Below are 19,802 nucleotides of genomic sequence, written 5' to 3'. Positions count from 1 at the left end.
TTATTCTTTGCAGATATTTTTACAGGATCTAGCAACTCGCCAGGCATGTCTCCCACCTGTCTAGGAAAGCTAAGCTGGGATAGAGAGCTCTACTTTCTCTAGAAAACAAACAGGGGTGCAACCATTTTTGCCCTTAATTTCCAGTTCAAGTATCCATTTACTCTACCCAGTAAGGACATTTTCCACAAACTATTCTCAGTTTATAGGCTTAGGTGCAGTGGTGGGTTTCTACAGGTTTGCCCCAGTTCAGGGGAATCGGTAGTGGCGGCGGCGGGAGGCTCCGCCCATCTGCTCGGACGTCATCACAGATGCTCTGCATGCACAGAAGCGCCACGCGCAAGCAAAGCAAGCACACATGTGCGTGCGCTCGACCCCAAACCAGTAGCAAAGGTAAGTGGAATCCACTACTGCTTAGGTGTCTTCTGATTGATGCTTTAAAGGTAAAACCAGGATATAGTGCTGTCATTGATATTTTAGAATATATAATTCATTTGTGGGCACCAAAGCCAAGAATCTTATCTCCAGGATCTTTAGCTTTCTATCTCCAACTTCCAGTTATTCCCTCACAAACACAGATTAGGCCAATCTATAACAAGAGACATTTTGGGCTCAATTTTGGTTGTAAATCAAGGAGTACATGTAAAGGGATTCTATGGATCAGGCACCCTCCCAATTTCTGAGTGATTCTCCTCACCTCTTATATTTGGCTGTTAGGTTAAAGTTTAAAGATATTAAGACTATGTGATCCAACCCCATGTTTCTCTTTTATAGGTTAGGCATACAGTACTTGTTTTATTGTGCTTTGCTTTACTGCGTTTTTTTTTACAAGACCTTCCACCAGATTATCATGTACTGAAGGCTCGGATGATGATTAGCATTTTTTAGCAATAAAATACAGGTAGTCCTTGACTTACAACAGTTCATCTAGTGACCGTTCAAAGTTACAACGGCACTGAAAAAAGTGACTTATGACCATTTTTCACACTTACGACTGTTGCAGCATCCTCACAGTCACCTGATCAAAATTCAGACCCGGTGTAAATATGTACTGGGAAACAAAATAATTCAGTGAGAAACAAAATTAAAAAAATGTGTTAAAAATAAAAAAATAAAATAAAAAATAATATTTTTAAAAAAGATTGAATAAAGTCATTTTATTGCAATATTCACTTTACTGTAGCGGTCTTGAATCAAACTCTAAGGTATACCTGTAGTTAATTAATATAAATTAATCCTACCTAGTTTTACAATGTAAATCTTGCAATTAAAAACTGCTTTTAGTGTGATGATGTTTTAATCATTTTAAATATCAGAACTTTTTTTTTTTTTTACTAAGAAGGAGATTGATAGAGACCTGTGATATTCTTTGAACTCCTGATTGTTCATTAATATACAGGTTGAACAAGTCTATTCAACACATCTAACAAAGAAAGACAAAAAAGTTAATGTTTTTCTAAGATTGCCTTTGAATGTCTAGCTACACCCAATAGGAGTAAATCCAAGTACTTGCCTTCACTTCTCTAAGTTCGTACCTTGAAATTCAGGAAAAAATATTAATGGAAGTGGATTATATACGGGGCCAAGAACCAAATCTGAATTCCAGTCAAAATTCATCAAAGAAAACCGTTTCATTAATGCTAGAGTTCTGACCACCAGTATGCTAATAAATAAATGCCCTCCAATAAATAAGTAATAAGCATCTGAGCTTGTGATAATGTGATGTGCTTTTTCTGTGCAAAGTTGCAAGTCCAACTCTATTAAGCCATAATAATGACATTCGGGTTTTGTGCAAAGTCACTTAAATGAAGTGCTTTGTTAATCAAGGTCCAGAAAGCATCATTTGAAAGCAGGACTGCAGGGGGTGGGGGGGTGGGAGTGTTTTCCTCCTAGGTAAAGGGAAGATTGAAGACTGATCAGATAAGGATAGTGTCTAATTTAAAACCTTACAAAGTTGGAATTAATAACATGTCTTTGAGAGGAAAAGAAGTTCAGGCAAGTTTGAATGCCAGCAACTTTTTTTTTTTAATTGATTTCCAGCCAACCGAATACCAAAGATTGTGCCAAGCATTACAAAACATGTGTTTCAAAAGGCAAGGCCCTCCCTATTTGGCTGGATCAGAAGGCTGAATTCAGTTCCTCTTAAATAGTCGCTGTTCCTCTCAGTAGAGGCTAAAGCTTCTCTGCTGTTCTACTTAATCCGCCTCTGCTCCAGTTCCCAAGCCAAAGACTACCAGGAGGCCAGCTAGCTCCATCCAAGCCAAGGTAAATATTTCAGACAGCTGAGACTCTTCCTGCTTGGCTGCACTCTGCAAAAGGAAGGAAGAATGTGGGTCATGCAAAACAAAAGTTTTAAACCAGAACGTATGGGTTCTTTGTGAAGGAAGGGGCTGTTCTAATACCCCTCCTTCCCCAATATCTGTGGATACAAATTGGTGAGTACTGCTGTTTTCTTTAAAGGAGGGGCAAGCATGTGAAGATTGATTTGATTATAGTTTGATTATCCCTTGAACATTTTTTTTCACACTTCCCATGACTCCATCAAGAGTAAATAGACATCACATTAGCAGCTTCTTAGGAAAACATTTGAAAATTTAGCATATTTGGATAACAAGGTTAGAGGTATGCTTTATTTTTTTCTATTCCTTCTCTATGTCTTCCTTACTATCTATCTCTTCCAGTTGACTTTTCAATCCTGTGTCCAGGGTGACAAGATTATCTCTATATGTCAGCTGTCCTGAAACTTTTGAGGGTGCTTCTATCGGGTGCCACTCTCACTAGGCTCTGTATACAGCTATTGGATTGGGTTACAAATCTCTTAATTCTGGGTGAAAAGAGTTGCATTTCCTCAGAATGCCATTCTCCTCTTCAGCCAAAATGAAGCCAGAACAAGAAGAGGCACGTCCTCCATTGATCTCTGTTAAGGGGGTCCCCATGATAAAGTACTTTGCAGAAGTCTTAGATGAAGTGGAAAGATTCCAAGCACATCCAGATGATCTACTGATCTCTACATACCCCAAGTCTGGTGAGTGATGCTTTTGACTTAATTTTCTTAAACAGAGTATAGAAGTGCTGGTCATTCATGTGTGGATAATTTCCAATTTTCTACTTTCCCTTTGTTCTATCAACATACACGATAATAAATTCCAGGCAGCTGGAAAGCAAACTTTTCCTTTGAGAGGCTGACTATACATGCCTGAAAAGAGACATATCAACTTACATTACATCTGATCTGCATCCCAATGATTTACTGTCCTTAGCTTTACATCATGAAAGTATTTTTTTTCCTACTAATTTTCTTTTTTGCAAAAACATATTTTATCTTGTTTTTAAATTATAGTATACTATTAACAGTTTGCTAAGCATTAGATTTTACAAGAAGGAGTATCAATGTTGCTTGAAAAGTTTTGGAACTACACTGTAAATGGATGCTATTCCAACTTCCTTTCTTTCCTAGTCTTATTTTGCAAAGAAAAGAGACACAAAGAATGTTGAGATTAAAAAAAGAGAGAGACTGACCAAAGAAGCACATTCTTAGTGAAAGTTCAGAAATGGAATAATTAAATTTCACATTAAAAACCTCATCTGAAAATATGCATAGGCTAGACAGAGTCTGATTTTAAGATTAATGTTTTTTCTTTTAATTCTTGAAATCTCCTTGGCTTCATTTACTGTTAATCAGATCTAAGTGCATTCAGCATAGCTCATATGCAATTTAATATAAAACAGAAGTATTTTGTAATATGTTATGGAGACAGTTTCATCTGTCACTTAAAATACATTTTGGCTAATATGTGGCCTAAACATACATGTGAAAAAGAGACACAATCAGCACAAAATTTGCAGGCAAGACTTCACAGCAGGACACCTCTGGATAATTTCCAAATATTTATTAGCAGAACTCTCATTTGATAAGAAAACCGGGTGGAATGTTTAATTTGATATGCTGTTGTTCGCTACTAGAGGCTGCTCTTTTAAGTGGTGTGTATGAGGGAGAACAGAGTGTTTAGTATGCATTCCCACTGCCTGCTTGTCCACCTTCCCTTCTAAGTTTCTTTCCTGTGCATGGGACATAAAAATCACACTTCTAGTAGGAGGAGAGCTGCTTTGCCCATGACTGCCCAGAAAAGCAGATAGTCCTAGACCAGGGGTCCCCAGCCCCAGGCCTGTTCGGAAGTGAGCTATGTGAACTGTGCTGTGGCCAGTTCGGAAGTGAGCTATGTGAACTGTTGGCTCGGTGTATGTGTCTAGGCGTGCATGCAGCTCGACTTCTGCCAGTGGCAGGCCAGTGTGTGCATGCAAATCAACTCACACAAGCAGTGGGCTGGCCCACCACTTGCACAGGCCAGTTCCCCTCTTCCCCCCACCCCTGCGGGGATACCAAGCCATAAAGATTGGGGATCCCTGTCCTAGACAGATGAACCGGCCTCCTGTTCTCTTCCCTGACCTCAATTCCTCACTTAAAAACAATGTTTTCCGAAGGCATTTTTCATTTTTTCAAAATTTAACTTTATTTATTTTACTTCGTCAAGCATATTTTATGACACATACAAATGTAAACATAGTTATAAATACATGAAAAGGATACGAATAAAAGAAAACATTAGGACAGGGACAGTAGGCATGCTGGTACCCTTATGCACGCATAGTGTATTATGCAAATACATTTCTGTCATCATTATCACTTTTATGGGTCACTTTCTTTACAACTCAGGAAACTTATTAGAAGAACATTTCCCCACTCTTATTAGGAGCCTGGTGGTGCAGTGGACTAAACTACTGTTAAAGTAGTATTTAGCTGCCAGGTGCCTGCAATTATTGCGAGTTCAATTCTCACCAGGCTCAAGGTTGACTCAGCCTTCCATCCTTCCGATGTAGGTAAAATGAGGACCCGGTTTGTGGGGGCAATAAGCTGACTTTGTATAAAAAAGAACACCGCTTGGGGGGGGGGGCAAAAGCCCTTCTAAGCAGATATATACAAAAGTATGAAGGCTATTGCTTAATGCATTGTAAGCTGCCCTGAGTCTCCGGAGAAGGGCGGCATATAAATAAAACAAACAAACAAACAAACAAACAAACAAACAAATAAATTACCATCACTTCTTGTTCATCCTAAAGAAAATCTTGGGTTTTGGACTTTTCTTCTGCTCAGGCCAAAATTTGGGAGAAGAAGCAGCCAAGATTACTCTAGTTGTACTAGGGACAGATGCAAGGCAGAACAGCCAATTCTAAACACAAAGGTTTAATTTATTTAAACTGACGAAAACTTTCCAAATGTGTTAAACAGGCTGATTAAACAAAATAAAACATTTCCTCAAACTTTAAATGGGGTACACTGGTTATCTTAAAATGTCATGAAATGGAATGTGGAAATAAATTTTCTCACTATTTTAGATGAATATTCTGTCCTCTACCTCACAAAATTGGAGTAGGGCAAGCTCTAGTTTTGAAGGTGATAGATGAAGTGTGCACATGGAGAATCAGTGGATATGCGTTTTGGCAAAGCAGAGCTTTCCCAGACAAGGGCCCAGATTAAGAGACTGTGTAGGTTCTTCTGGGCCTTTCTAGGAGTGACATGATAGCAGTGTTCCAACATTTGAGGGGCTGCCACAAAGAAGAGGAGGTCAAGCTATTTTTCAAAGTACCAGAAGGCAAGGCAAGAAACAACGGATGGAAACTAATCAAGGAGAGAAACAACCTATAATTAAGAAAAATTTCCTAGCAGTGAGAACAATCAACCAGTGCAACAGCTTGCTTTCAGAAGTTGTGACTACTCCATTACTGGAGGCTTTTAAGAAGAGATTGGACAGCCACTTGTCTGGAATGGTATGGCGTCTCCTGCCTGAGCAGGAGGTTAGACTAGAAAACCTCCAAGGTCCCTTTCCATTCTGTTATTTTGTTATTCTATTATTCAGTTCCAAAATGGATTAGGTTGGGCGGAAGATGTTTAGGGTAGCAATAGCAGTAGCACTTATATACCACTTCACAGTGCTTTACAGCCCTCTCTCAGCAGTTTACAGAGTCAGCATATTGCCCCCAACAATCTGGGTCCTAATTTTACCAACCTTAGAAGGATGGAAGGCTGAGTCAACCATGAGCCTGGCGAGAGGTTAACTGCCAAATTGCAGTCAGCCGGCAGTCAGCAGAAGTAGCCTGCAGTATTGCATTCTAATCACTGCGCCACCACAGTTCATACTCATGGATAGTCACACACTAGAAATTTTCAGGATAGATGTAGTAGGTTAGAAGATTATTACTTTAGTTTGGCAAGATTCTGTCCATTAGCTGTAAGCAAATGCAGGTTTGGACATGATTGGATTTCACTGGATGGTCTTTAGGCTTGGGCCTAACAGTAATAAACTCTTTTACTTCTGTTGATCTGAACTGCTATCTGCCATCCTTGACCTGGAAGAAAACTGAATCAGCATGAAGTTTGCTCTGCCTGGTGCCCGATCTGTATCGTCCTCCATTGCTTTTGTTTCATCTCATTTGCATCTATAGTAGATTTATAGGAAGAGAGGCAGGTTAATCTGTGATAGCAAAAAATCTATTTTACTTCTTCATTTGTAACACTGGAAGTGAAGTCTGGTGGATTACCAAAGGGCAGGATCAGAAAAGCATTTTAGGTGCCATTTTAGATGGATAGGAATATTCTGCCACTCCTGATTGGCACTTGGAGCAGACAATTTTACTCCAATATAATTTCATGACAATTCAAGAATGAAGTGTTAAGTGGGAAAACACCTTCAGAAAATAAAGTAATTATAGAAAGTCTACACATCCCTGTTAAAATGCCAGGTTTTAAGATATAAAAAATCAAACCAGGATAAATCAATTTATAAGTTTTTCTACCTTTAACATAACATATAGGTAGTCCTCAAGTCCTATGATGAGCATATTGGAGCCCAACATTTCTGTTGCTAAGCAAGACAGTTGTTAAGTGAGTTTGCTCCATTTTAGGATCTTTCTTGCCTCAGTTGTTCAATGAATTACTGCAGTTGTTAAATTAGTGACATGGTTGTTAAGTGAATCTGGCTTTCCCATTAATTTTTCTGGTCAGAAAGTCGCATAAAGTGATCACATGACCTCCCCCCCAACCCCCGGGACACTGCAACTACCGTATCATAAATACATGCCAGTTGCCACGTGTCTGAATTTTGATCACGTAACCATGGGGATGCTGCAATGGTCTTAATTGTGAAACAGAGTCATAAGTCACTTTCAGTGCCGTTGTATCTTTGAAAGGTTACTAATGGTTGTAAATTGAAGACTATCTGTATAAGCTATATAATTTAATTGAAAAACTAACTGAAATATTTTAGGGAGAAAAATAACAGTAAAATACTTACAATAATGTGGTTGCACACTTTTAAACTAATATTTTGTTGAAGCCCCTTTGATTTTATGACAGTATCCAATCTTTTGGGGTAAGAGCCTATAAGTATGGCTCATTTGCCTTGTGAATCTTTGCCCAATCTTGCAAAAGTGCTCCAAATCGGTCAGATTGCAGGGGCATCTCCTGTGCAAAGCCCTCTCCAGGTCACCCCACTGATTTTTCAATTGGATTCCAGTCCAGGCTATTCCAAAACTTTGAGTGAAGCTATTCTTTTGTTGATTTAAACGTATGGTATGTCGTGTTGAAAGGTAAAATTTCTCTTCACCTTTAGCATTTTAGCAGAGGCCTGACAATTAATTGCCAAAATTGACTGTTATTTGGAACCATTCATAATTTCCTCCACCTTGACTAAAGCCCCAATTTCAGCAACCCCAAAGCAACCCCAAAGCATAATACTGCCAGCACCATGTTTCACTGTGGGGATGATGTACTTCTGGTGGTGCACAGTGTGGTGTTTGCACCACAAGTAGTATGCAACCAATACTTGCCAGAACTTCCTGCAGCTCCTTAAATGTTGCTGCAAGCCTCTTAGCAGCCTCTTAAACCAGTTTTCTTCTTGTTTTTTCATCAATGTTGAAGAGGCATCGAGTTCTTGGTAATGTCAATGTTGTGCCATGTTTTCTACACTTGTTGATGACTGTCTTCATTGTGCTTTGTACAAAAAATTTCCATGGCACTATGTTCCATAGAATATCCAATGCTTTGGACATTTTTTGTACTCTACTCTTGAGTGATACCTTCCAACAATGAGATACAATCAATTTCAATCAGAATAGAGTTGGAAAAGCCCTTGGAGATCAGCAAATTGTTCCATTGGTTGATTTCTCTCACCAGATGTGTCCTTCTGGAGACTTTGGCAAAGCTAACCCAGAGAAAACATTTCTTGCCTTCAAAAGACCTCCAAGGTCTCTTCCAACTCTATTATTCAATGTTCTAGGACAGCTTTGATTTGACTTCTGGAGAACGAACTGCTTAACAGCAACTATCCTTTTAATGCTTTATAAGTTCTTTGCAGACCATGGCTTTTGCTGTAACTGAGTAAATATCAGAAAAAAAAACCCACTACAACATTTGAACTTCATATGGGCTTGATCAAAGCCACTTTAATTGATAGCAGATGTGTACTGACTACTATTTAACATAATATGAATATGATTGATTAATTCTGAACATAGCCACATCCCTACTCATAAGCGGGTTTGAACACTTATGCAGCCACATTATTCTAGGTTTTTGTTTTTATTTTTTTCTCCCTGAAAGATTTCAGTTTGATTTTCAATTGAATTGTTCAGTTTATATGTTATATTAAAGGTGGAAAAATTCTGAAGTGATTTAGCGTGGTCTGATTTTTATATATCTCAAAAATCTGGCATTTTAAAAGGGGTGTGTGTAGACTTTCTGCAGCCATTGTATACTTGTAGTAGCTATAACAAGAATCATGTATTGGTTTAGGCAATAACCTGTTTTCTTCTTGTAATATGATCTTGGTTCAGCACATCCAACCTTCTTATGCTCTTTCAGGTACCACCTGGGTCAGTGAGATTGTAGACATGATCTACAAAGAAGGCAGTCTGGAAAAATGCAGAGTTCAACCCATCTACATGCGAGTCCCTTTCCTGGAATTTGCTGTACCTGATGTCCCTACAGGTAAAACATCATAGATGTCTTCCCCTCTAGACAGCAATTTGGGAGGAGAGGGATGGAGGAGGAAGTCTAGTCTATGAGATGAATGTGGGAGAAGGAGTCGCAGAACCTGGGGGCAGATTCAATAGAGGTATCAGCCTAGAGTCTCTACAGAGCCACAAATGGACATTTATTTATTTTATTTATTTTATTTTATTAGATTTGTATACTGCCCTACTCCCGAAGGACTCAGGGTGGTGAACAGCCCAAAAATAAAACACATAGATTACAAAATTTAAAAACAGTATAAAACCACATTAAATAATTTGGCCCGAGACAAATTAAAAACACCCGCAATGGTTAAGACAAATTTAAAATTTACAATTTTAAAAAGGAAAAAGTTAGGCCAGGCCAGCCTGTTGAAATAGAAAGGTCTTGAGGGTGCAGCAGAAGGTGAGTAGATCCGGGATCTTCCGTATCTCCGGGGGGAGCTCATTCCAGATAGCAGGTGCCCCCACAGAGAAGGCTCTCCCCCTGGGGGCCGCCAGCTGACACTATTTGGCCGACGGCACCCTGAGGAGCCCCTTTCTATGAGAGCGTACTGGCCGGTGAGAGGCTGCTGTTGGCAGCAGGCGGTCCCGTAAGTATCCAGGTCCTAAGCCATGGAGTGCTGTAAAGGTGGTAACCAAAACCTTGAAGCACACCAGGAAGACCACCAGGAGCCAGTGCAGCTCGCGCAGGAGAGGTGTTACATGGTGTTACAGGTGTTACACGTCGCTCCCATAACCACCCGTGCGGCCGCACTCTGCACCAGTTGGAGTCTCCAGGTGCTCCTCAAGGGGAGCCCCATGTAGAGAGCATAACCACACATAAGCCTTCTTGAATTCTGTTGGCCTTTATCTAGTGCCAATCTAGTGCCGTTAGTTGAGTAGATACCTGTGCATAGACATAAGAAATAAAGCAGTTTAGTTGGAAGTTTATGTATGGTCCTAGTCTTTCACACTTGACAGTGGAATAGAAATGCCAACTGTGAAGATGGGAGAGGATGCAAATAATATAAAAGATTTACCTGCAGACATCTCCAAAGCTTTTCCTAATGCTAGTTGAGATATCTGCAAGCAAATTCATCCAGAATGTATGTGGTATGGATAAGCTAATGGAGTGGGGGTGGGGGTGGAGAGTATGGGAGAAGTTCCTTCAATTATTCTTTTTCCCCTTCCAGGCATTGAACTGCTTAAGGAAGCACCCCGCCCATGTCTAATCAAGACCCACCTTCCTGTCCAAATGCTCCCCAAATCCTTCTTGGAAAAGAACTGCAAGGTAAGAAAAAAATGTGACTGTTAATGCAAGAAGAACTAGTCAATTGAATGCAAGAACATATTGAGTAAAGATCTTCAAATCATTCCATACTGTGTCCTCAGAAATGAAATGCACTATCAGCTTAATTAACATTGTTGTTTGTCACCAAACAGATTATCTATGTGGCCAGAAACGCCAAAGATGTTGCTGTCTCATACTACTATTTCTACCAAATGGCAAAAGTGCACCCAGAGCCTGGAACATGGGAGGAATTTCTGGAGAAATTTATGGATGGAAATGGTAAGTGGATAATAAACCCTTCCAAGCATTGAGCTTGATATTAACCCTCCTTGATATGGTAACTTCAAAATATGATACTGTTCCTATTACCTGTTGCTAAAAAAGCAAATAATGGGCTGGGTGACATTTTGTGGGAAGCCTAGTAGAAACTCTTGGAACTAGTAAGATGTTTCACAGAAATTATGTAAATGAGAAGATCAGATCAGGACTTTCTTCTTCTTGTTACCCTTTCTGTTTGAGTGGGCAGATATGTCCATGTAAATGTATGGTTCTTTAGTTTGACTATCAACTTCTACTAGAGCTTCTAGTCCTGTTTCATACTTCTGGTGTCTGAACCAAATAAGTAGTAAGGAAACTGTAGCTTTCTCCATGTTGTTGCACTAAAATTCCCATCATTCACAAGCATTCTATTTCTCTCCTCAGTGTCTTTTGGATCCTGGTATGATCACGTCAAAGGTTGGTGGGACATCACGAAGAAATACAGGATTCTGTACCTCTTTTATGAAGACATGAAAGAGGCAAGATTCTTTCTGCTTCTTTTATTAACCTTCATTACTACTATAATTTTCACTTCTTTTCCCACATTAAGATTTAGTTATGGGGCCTAGATCTCCTGTTCTACAAGTCTTATGAATGGCGCATAGGGGGGACTAGGATGGGACTTCTGTAGTATCTCCAGGGCCAAAAATTCCCAGTTCCTCAAACAGATCCCTTACTATAGCATTCTGATTTTAATTAGATGTTCCTGAAAAACCTACAAATAGGAGATGAAGAATGCAAAATTGTTGTCATCCATTCAAACTTGTTTTCTTTTATTTCCACATACTTATTTTACTTTGTAATTGTCCGGCAAGACATTTCTCAGATTCTTTTCCTAATTATGTATCTGTAGAAAGATAGGCCTTGAACTTGATCTACATTTAGACATGCCTGAGAGTAGGCCCACAGAAACTAAAAGCCATGGCTTATTTCACTAATTTCAATAGGCCTACTTTATCTAACTCAGAGCCATCCCAAAGTTAAATACAAGATAGTTACTTCCATCTCTCTTCTCACTTCCTCCATGCTAATCATCTCTTCAGGCTAGTTTTGTTTTTCTTCTAGGCTAAACTTTGGTTAGCCATACATGGCATTAAATAATATAGCAACAGCACTTAGACTTGTATACTGCTTTGTGTCCTCATTTTACCCACCTCGGAAGGATGGAAGACTGAGTCAACCTCAATATTGGCTCATAATGGAAACTCATGGCTAAAAATTACATGCACATGTGTCTAACTGCAAAGTATTAAAAGGAAATAAACATTCTCGACTATACAGCAGATAGGTAATAGCTGTCAAATTGTAACGGATAGTATATTTTAATTTAAATTATTTAATATATAGCATAATATACCCGCATCTCAAAATTCTTCCTAATCCAAAAATTCCTTACTTTATTTAATATATAGCATAATATACCCATACCTCAAAACTCTTCCTAATCCAAAATTCCTGACTTTCACTACTTGATTGTTGCTTTGTACACAGGATCCAGAACGGGAGATTCGAAAAGTAATGGAATTCCTAGAGAGGCCAGTTGATGAAAACTTAGTCAAGAAGATTTCACACCACACCTCCTTCAAAGAGATGAGTCAGAACCAAATGGCTAATTACAAAAGCATTCCCACTTCAGTAATGGATCACAAAATCTCTCCTTTCATGAGGAAAGGTGAGTCTATCAAATAACCAAAGTGGGACTGGATGGAGTATGAGTTATGAAAAATGGTTGTGACCATTTTTCACAACCATTGCAGCATCCTCATGGTCATGTGACCAAAATTTAGATGATTGGCAACTGACACATATTTATGATGGTTGCAATGTCCCAGGGTCATGTGATTACCTTTGGCTACCTTCTGGCAAGCAAAGTCAATGGGGAAGCCAGATTCACTTAACAATTGTGTGATTAACTTAACACCTGCAGTGATTCACTTAAGAACTCTGGCAAGGAAGATTATAAAATGGGACAAAGCTCACTTAACAAATGTCTCACTTGGCAACATAAATTTTGGCTCAGTTGTGGTCGTAAATTGAGGACCACCTGTACTAGCTCTCCTGGTCAGGGATTATGGAATTTGAAGTCAAGATTTCTGCTCCTAATATGATCTTGAACTAGAGAGAAAATGAGATAGACATTTTTGGTCTCAGATAGATATTACATTCCCTTGGTACAATAATTGTACTATGAGAATGTAATAATATTGTTGTAAGCAAATAGGCTATTCTTTGTGATGGTACATGCGCAACCAAGCTGAGAACCTGTACATGTATGGGCTTCCACTCTAAGACTTTCTAGAAAGAATTACCATGATTGATAATGCAATCAATGGCTTGGGGAAGATTAACATGTGTCATTATCAGAGAAGATTATACCTGGGCCCTTGACATGAACATCTCAAAAACCATGTTGAGACTCTAGAAAGAATGCAGAGAAGAGAATATCAATTTCTTACAAAATGTTTGATCAAAAGAGGAGTGAATTTTAGATGGTTGGTACCAGAAAGAATATTGGTGAATTGACAGGAACAAAGACACAGATTAGACACAATAGAGAAAGCAGAAAGATTTTACGAACAGTACATAGGATTTCAAGAGGAAGAGAGACTGAGTGAAGAAAGAGGGGATGGTCGACAGGAGGGGAAAAAAGAACAACCAAAAGAGGCAGCCAAAGAATAAGAAGAAAGAGCGATAAGAGAAGGGGCAAGAGCAAAAGAAGTTAAAGAGCAAAGGGAGATAAGAACGACTAGATCTACAAAACAAGTAAATAAATAAGAAATGGAAGAAGAAATTAAAATAATATCAATGAATATAAATGGACTAAATTTGGCAATAAAAAGAAGAATATTTAATAAATTAGAGAAATAAAAACTAGAAATTATATGCTTACAAGTTCATATTAGAAAACAACATAAAAAACTTTTGAAACAAACAAAATTGGGAACATTATATACAACATTGGCTTGTCAAAGCAAAAGAGGAGTAGCATTTTATATTAAAAAATAATTCAGTCTAAACAAATATTTGAAGATGAGGAAGGAAGAATATTAATGGTAGAAATAGTAATGAACCACAAAAAATATTATTAGTGGGGATATATGCTCCAAATGAAAACCAAGGGGAAGTTTATGCAAAAGTAGACAGGAAAATATTAGAATATGAATATGAAGATATTTGTATAACAGGAGATTTCAATACAATTGTTAATAATGAATTAGACTATAAATCGACAAAAGTGAACAAAAAATTAAGAAAGACGCTCCCTAAAGCATTCTATATAATGACAGAGGAATTAAGTTTATAAGATGCATGGAGAAAAAGAAATTTAAATATAGTATACATTCTACTCAAATAGGAACATGTCATGGTCAAGAATAAATATGACTTAATATCTAAGATAAATAAGATTGATATAGAAGCAAATACATGGGAAGACCACAATCCAATAATGATGACATGGAAGGGGCAGAGAAAAAGAATGAGATGGACACTAAATCAAAATTTATTAAAGAAAAGGATTTTTTACAATATATGGTAAAAGAACTAATCTTTTTCTTTAAATAAAGCAGAAAAGAAGATACATCACTACAAAATGTATGGGATACTAGTAAGGCGTATATAAGAGAATTGGCAGTGACATACATAGGAAAAAGGAACAAACAGAATAGACAAACTCAAAAGAAGTTGGAGGAGGAGTATAAGAAATTAGAGAAAGATCTACATAACAATCCACAGGACAAAAAAATTAAGAATTTGATGGACTTGCAAAAACATAAATTGAATTTAATAGAAAATGAAGAACTGGCAAATAAAATAAAATTAACAAAGCAAAATTTATTTGAAAATACGAAAAAGCCAGGAAGATAGTTGGCATATAAAATGAAGAACGAAAAAGAAAAGAAACTGATTAGCCAATTACTAGACCAAGATGGAAAGATATGTTATTAAAATGAGGAAAAGAAAAAAATAATTGAGAAATATTATAAGAGTTTATATCAACAAGAGAAGGTGCCAGAAGGGAAAATAGAACAATACCTAGAAAAAGCGATGATTCCTAAAATTCCAAAAAAAATTAAAAAGGCATTAGAAGAAAGAATATTGATGATGGAATTGATGGAGGGAATTAAAAAACAGAAGAATGGCAAAGCCCCAGGACCAGATGGATTACCAGCAGAACTATATAAAAGGTTTCAAGATGTATTAAGTAATACGATATTACAAGTATTTAATGACTTATTAGTAAAAGCCAAGGTCCCGAACTCATGGATGGAGGCATATATAACTCTTATACCAAAAGAAGAATCACATTTACAACAAATAAAGAATTATAGATCAATTTCATTATTAAATGTAGACTATACATTATTAAATATACATTCTCGTGAAGACTCACTGGTTGGGGAACTCTGACTTAGAGTTTTAGAGTCTACCACTCAGGTTAGAAGCAAAAAAGAAAGGACTGGATTGGGGAAACAGGCCTTACTCCAATTCCAACTATGCCCGAAAGAGTGGCCTTGACTGTAAAGGAGACTAAAAGATGAGAGAGAAAAGAAAAATTTGTATTATTCTTCCAGCCGTCATATGTTAGGTTACAATTATTAAATTGTATTTCAAAATTATAACTTTTCCCGGTAATATGTGTCATCATATAAACATAAACACCTCGCCACCAGGTTTTAGTACATAGTTTAAACGTAGATAGAGATCTGCAACTAACTCTCAAGGCTTCACCAAAAATGTCATGCAAACCTACAAAACATCCCAAAGCTCATGAGAGCCTATCAACATTTCAAGAGATTTGGGCAATACCTTCAGTGAAATCTGAGTTATTTAATGTTTTTGAGATCCAACAAATGCTTTGCTATATATGGATCCCATGCTGAGATTCAACTTTACCTTATCCGGTTTTGAATATAGTCCTGTTGCAATAGAAAATATGTGATACCTAATTGAGTAATAAAATGTCTGTAAGCAACCAAGCTCAGAGAACACAAAAGACTCCAATCTTGAGCTTCAAATCATTGTCTTCTCTTGCAAAATAACGATATTCAAAACATTATCTATTTGGGTATTGAAATGTCTGCAAGCAACCACCAGGCTCAGAAAACATCAAGGAAACTAATATTGGCTATTATTTTTCCTTCAATTTAGGAATTGCTGGTGACTGGAAGAACAAATTCACAGTGACACAAAATGAGCGTTTCGATGAGAATTACAAGATGCAAATGAAAGGAACTACGCTGCAGTTTCGAACAGAGATATGATTGTTCTTTTCCTACTTGGGTATGTATTCTTTCACCCAACATGTTCCACAGAAATGTTCTATGTGTTCTGAGCATATGTCACTATACTACCTATATCTCTTGGGGTGGATGACAGTCCAACAGTATATGGGCTGTACATATAGCATTAATAGTGGGCTTGCAGTAATTTTGGCTCCTCATGTGGTATCCTGACCAAAATGTGTCTAAACTGATTACTGTTCTTCCCATGAACAGGGAATATGACACGTGGCACAGGTATACCCAAGGTGGGTAACCCTAATGTAGATTTTGTCTCTTAGTAAAACACTTTAAGTGAAAATCTTAATTGCCCAAACCCATGATTTTAAAAAACACTATGGGTGAATTTCTGTACTTTCACAGAATGCTTAGTAAAGATGGAAAAACAAGTTTTAAGACAGATGCTGATAGAAAAACAGTGAGAAGCCAGCAGTGTGTGGCGGCAGCCAAAAAAATTAATACAATCCTTGGTTGTATAAACAGAGGCATAGAATCAAAATCATGTGAAGTATTAGTTCTTCTTTATAAAACCTTAGTAAGACCACACCTGGAATACTGCACCCAGTTTTGGTCACCACATTACAAAAAAGATGTTGAGACTTTGGAAAAAGTGCAGAGAAGAGCCACTAAGATGATTAAAGGTCTTGAGACTAAGACATATGAAGAACGGTTGCAGGATTTGGATTGTCTAGAGAAAAGAAGGACTAAGGGTGACATGATAGCAGTATTCCAGAATTTGAGGGGCTGCCACAAAGAAGAGGGGCTCAACTTATTTTCCAAAGCATCAGAGTGCAGGACAAGAAACCAAGGATGGAAACTAGTCAAGGAGCGATGCAACCTGGAATTAAGGAGAAACTTCCTAAAATGTGAGAACAATTAACCAATAGAAACACTTGCCTTCAGAAATCGTGGCTGTTCCATTAATGGAGGTTTTAAAGAAGAGACTACTAGACAGTCAGTTGTCTGAAATGGTATAGGATCTCCTGATTGAGCAGGGGGCTGGATTAGATGAACTCCAAGATCCCTTCCAGCTCCTATTCTATTCTATTCTATTCTATTCTATTCTAGTCTAGTCTAGTCTAGTCTAGTCTAGTCTAGTCTAGTCTAGTCCATGTCCATGTCCATGTCCATGTCCATGTCCATGTCCATGTCCATGTCCTAGTCCTAGTCCTAGTCCTCTTCTATTCCTATTCCTATTCCATTATATTATTATTTTAAGTTTGTGATCTGTTGGGAGCAAGTATATTTTTTGAAGGAAGCCAGAATGGATGTGAATAATAGTGGGTTCTGCCTTCTTTGTTATATGAAAATGGAAATTAGCAATGCAGTGGGAGTAGGATATTTCTGAATGTGCATGATAGGACAAGGAGTGATAGTTCCAGCCTGATAGGATCAAGATTGAATGGGTACTGAATGAATACAGACCGAATATGAAAGTGAATATTAATACAGTGTGAAAGGAATACTGTACAGTGAGGTACTTAGATCATATATTATGAAAGTAGGGATCTGCAGTGTTTTGGATCCAAAAAGAAAGCATGTGGTCTCCAGAAAATCTGGTCGAGAGAGAGAGACACTGACAGAGTAACACAACTGCTTTGAAGCAGGGCTCATGACTCCCAAATGTCACATTTAGGGTGTTAGCACATCCTAAAAAAATGGTGTCTTTCATACTAATCACATTATTCCAGATATAATATACAGTATATTGGAGCAGTGGTGGTGCAGTGATTAAAATGTAGTATTGCAAGCAAACTATGCACACAGCCAGGAGTTCGATCCTGACCAGCTCAAGATTGACTCAACCTTCTATTTTCCGAGGTCGGTAAAATGAGGACCCAAATTGTTGGGGACAATATGCTGACATTTGTAAACCGCTCAGAGAGTGCTGTAAAGCACTATGCATCAGTATGTAAATGCAAGCGCTATTGCTATTGCTATGTTGCAGGTAGAGCTTCAGTAGCATGTTTGTTCCTGCTCTAAGCAAGTACAGGTAGTCCTCGACTTATGACCACCATTGAGCCCAAAATTTATGTTGCTCACTGAGAAATTCATTAAGTGAGTTTTGCTCCATTTTATGACTTTTCTTGCCACATTTGTTAAGTGAATCATTGCAATTGTTAAACTAGTATCAGGTTTGTTAAGTGAATCTGGCTTCCCCATTGTCAGAAGGTCGCAAAAAGGGATCACATGAACCCAGGGACACTGCAAACTCATAAATATGAACCAGTTGCCAAGTATCCAAATGTAAATCATGTGACCATGGGGACACTGCAATGGTCATAAGTGTGAAAAATGATCATAAGTTATTTTTTTTCAGTGCTGTTGTAACTTTGTATGGTCACTAAATGAACTGTTGTAAGTCAAGGACTACCTTCAGTTTTAAGAACAAAGGGCAATTAATAGTTGTGACTGCAGTTTGTAAGGCTAGAATGATATGGAAAAAGATATAACAGATGATCATGTGCATTTTTTTGCTTATGTCCGGATTGTTTAATGATAGAGTTTCCAATCCCAATTAGCGTTGGTAATCAAGGACTATCTCGGTTAAGGCTATCAGGCCAGCACTATAGGCTGATATTGTTCATATTTAGACACTCAACCTAAGAGAATGGCAAGCTGTGTTCTTACTTTCATTTTCCTCATTGTTATTATCTCTTATTTGTAAGAAGCCGTTAATTGTATTAAGACATTACACCAAACTGAATTAAATGCCCATTGATTTGAAAAATAGGATATAATTAAAATAATTAGTATCACCCAAATATGGTTTGGTTTTTCTGTTTAGTTTGCTGAATAAAGACAGGTTTGGAAACAATAAACAATGGTTTATGGCTTACGAGTAATGTTAACATTGTAGTTTATATAAAAAACACTGCCTTCCTACAGTGCACAATGGAGCCAGTAATGAGAGAAGAAGGAACAGTAGGTTTCACACATTTTGCCCTTTGAGTAGTGATTGGTCTTAAAAAAAGAGAACTAGCAAACTGCAAAGCATTACAATAACTAGAATGAAATGCAGAGATTTTGTTACAGTAGGAAATCTCAGCTATGAGCATCTTGCCTGCTGTCACCATTCCTCAAAATCTAGAATGGCCACTTTTTGTTTTCAAAACTCCTTCCTCAAAACCCATCTTTGTGCTTTGATACAATCTCATAATCTTCATTCCTATAGATAATTTACTTTCTGTTTAATCTCTTTTCTATTTTAGTGAGGATCTGCTTTGTTACCTGTGAGACTAGTTGAAGATGCTGAGATTGTATATAGATGTACTCCGAGACAAGATGCCACTGTGCCCCCATCAAATGATGGAAAGACCTAGCTAATATCAAAGTCATGCCAAGAACAAAAATGAACTCCAATCTGCATTTTATTTATGATATTGTTCCTTTTTAATCATTGACCTCTTTCCTTGGGATGCAAAACTTCAGACGTTTAAGTTCTTATATTTCTAGTTCTTACATTTGTGAAAGGGATGTAGCTTGTGCCTTCCTTCCTTTCTTCCTTCCTTCCTTCCTTCCTTCCTTCCTTCCTTCCTTCCTTCCTTCCTTCCTTCCTTCCTTCCTTCCTTGAAATGTCACTACTTCATCTTTACTTTCTTGGAAGATTACTTGCAAAAATGCAAATACTGGAAAATAGTGGATTGACATCATTCAGATTTTACATTGGAATTTGTGTTCCAGGCAAACAACTGCAGAATAAAAGTGTCATCTGAAACTGTCCCGTGACTCATTTTCTTTTGGTCTTATAGAATTTTAGTAAATAAGTGTTATGTGACTTACGACTTAAGCTTTTAATTATAATCTATTTCCATCTTCATGAAATCTGATCATGTTTAAGAAACATATAACCTTGAACATGCCTT

At 37.6% G+C, this 19,802-nt stretch overlaps 1 protein-coding gene across 3 annotated transcripts; it reads left to right on the top strand.

Moving 5' to 3' along the window:
- Positions 1–1,876: 1,876 nt before the first annotated feature.
- Positions 1,877–19,658, top strand: LOC117669171 (sulfotransferase 1A1-like). Of its 3 annotated transcripts, none has more exons than XM_060692753.2 (9): positions 1,877–2,262; positions 2,870–3,022; positions 8,915–9,040; positions 10,239–10,336; positions 10,489–10,615; positions 11,039–11,133; positions 12,146–12,326; positions 15,806–15,937; positions 19,149–19,658. In XM_060692753.2, the coding sequence occupies exons 2-8, from the start codon at positions 2,875–2,877 to the stop codon at positions 15,916–15,918; spliced, it is 888 nt and encodes a 295-aa protein (XP_060548736.1). In that variant the 5' UTR covers positions 1,877–2,262; positions 2,870–2,874; the 3' UTR covers positions 15,919–15,937; positions 19,149–19,658. The 3 variants fall into 3 exon arrangements, with proteins under 3 accessions (XP_060548736.1, XP_060548737.1, XP_087748037.1); XM_060692754.2 differs by having other exon boundaries at positions 1,932–2,432; XM_087891911.1 differs by lacking the exon at positions 1,877–2,262 and adding an exon at positions 2,430–2,619.
- Positions 19,659–19,802: the final 144 nt, after the last annotated feature.

This window comes from Pantherophis guttatus, chromosome 4, assembly GCF_059756535.1.
Source record: "Pantherophis guttatus breed Tessera chromosome 4, ASM5975653v1, whole genome shotgun sequence".
NCBI classification, from domain to species: domain Eukaryota; kingdom Metazoa; phylum Chordata; class Lepidosauria; order Squamata; family Colubridae; genus Pantherophis; species Pantherophis guttatus.
This window is presented reverse-complemented; position numbering and strand designations above follow the sequence as displayed.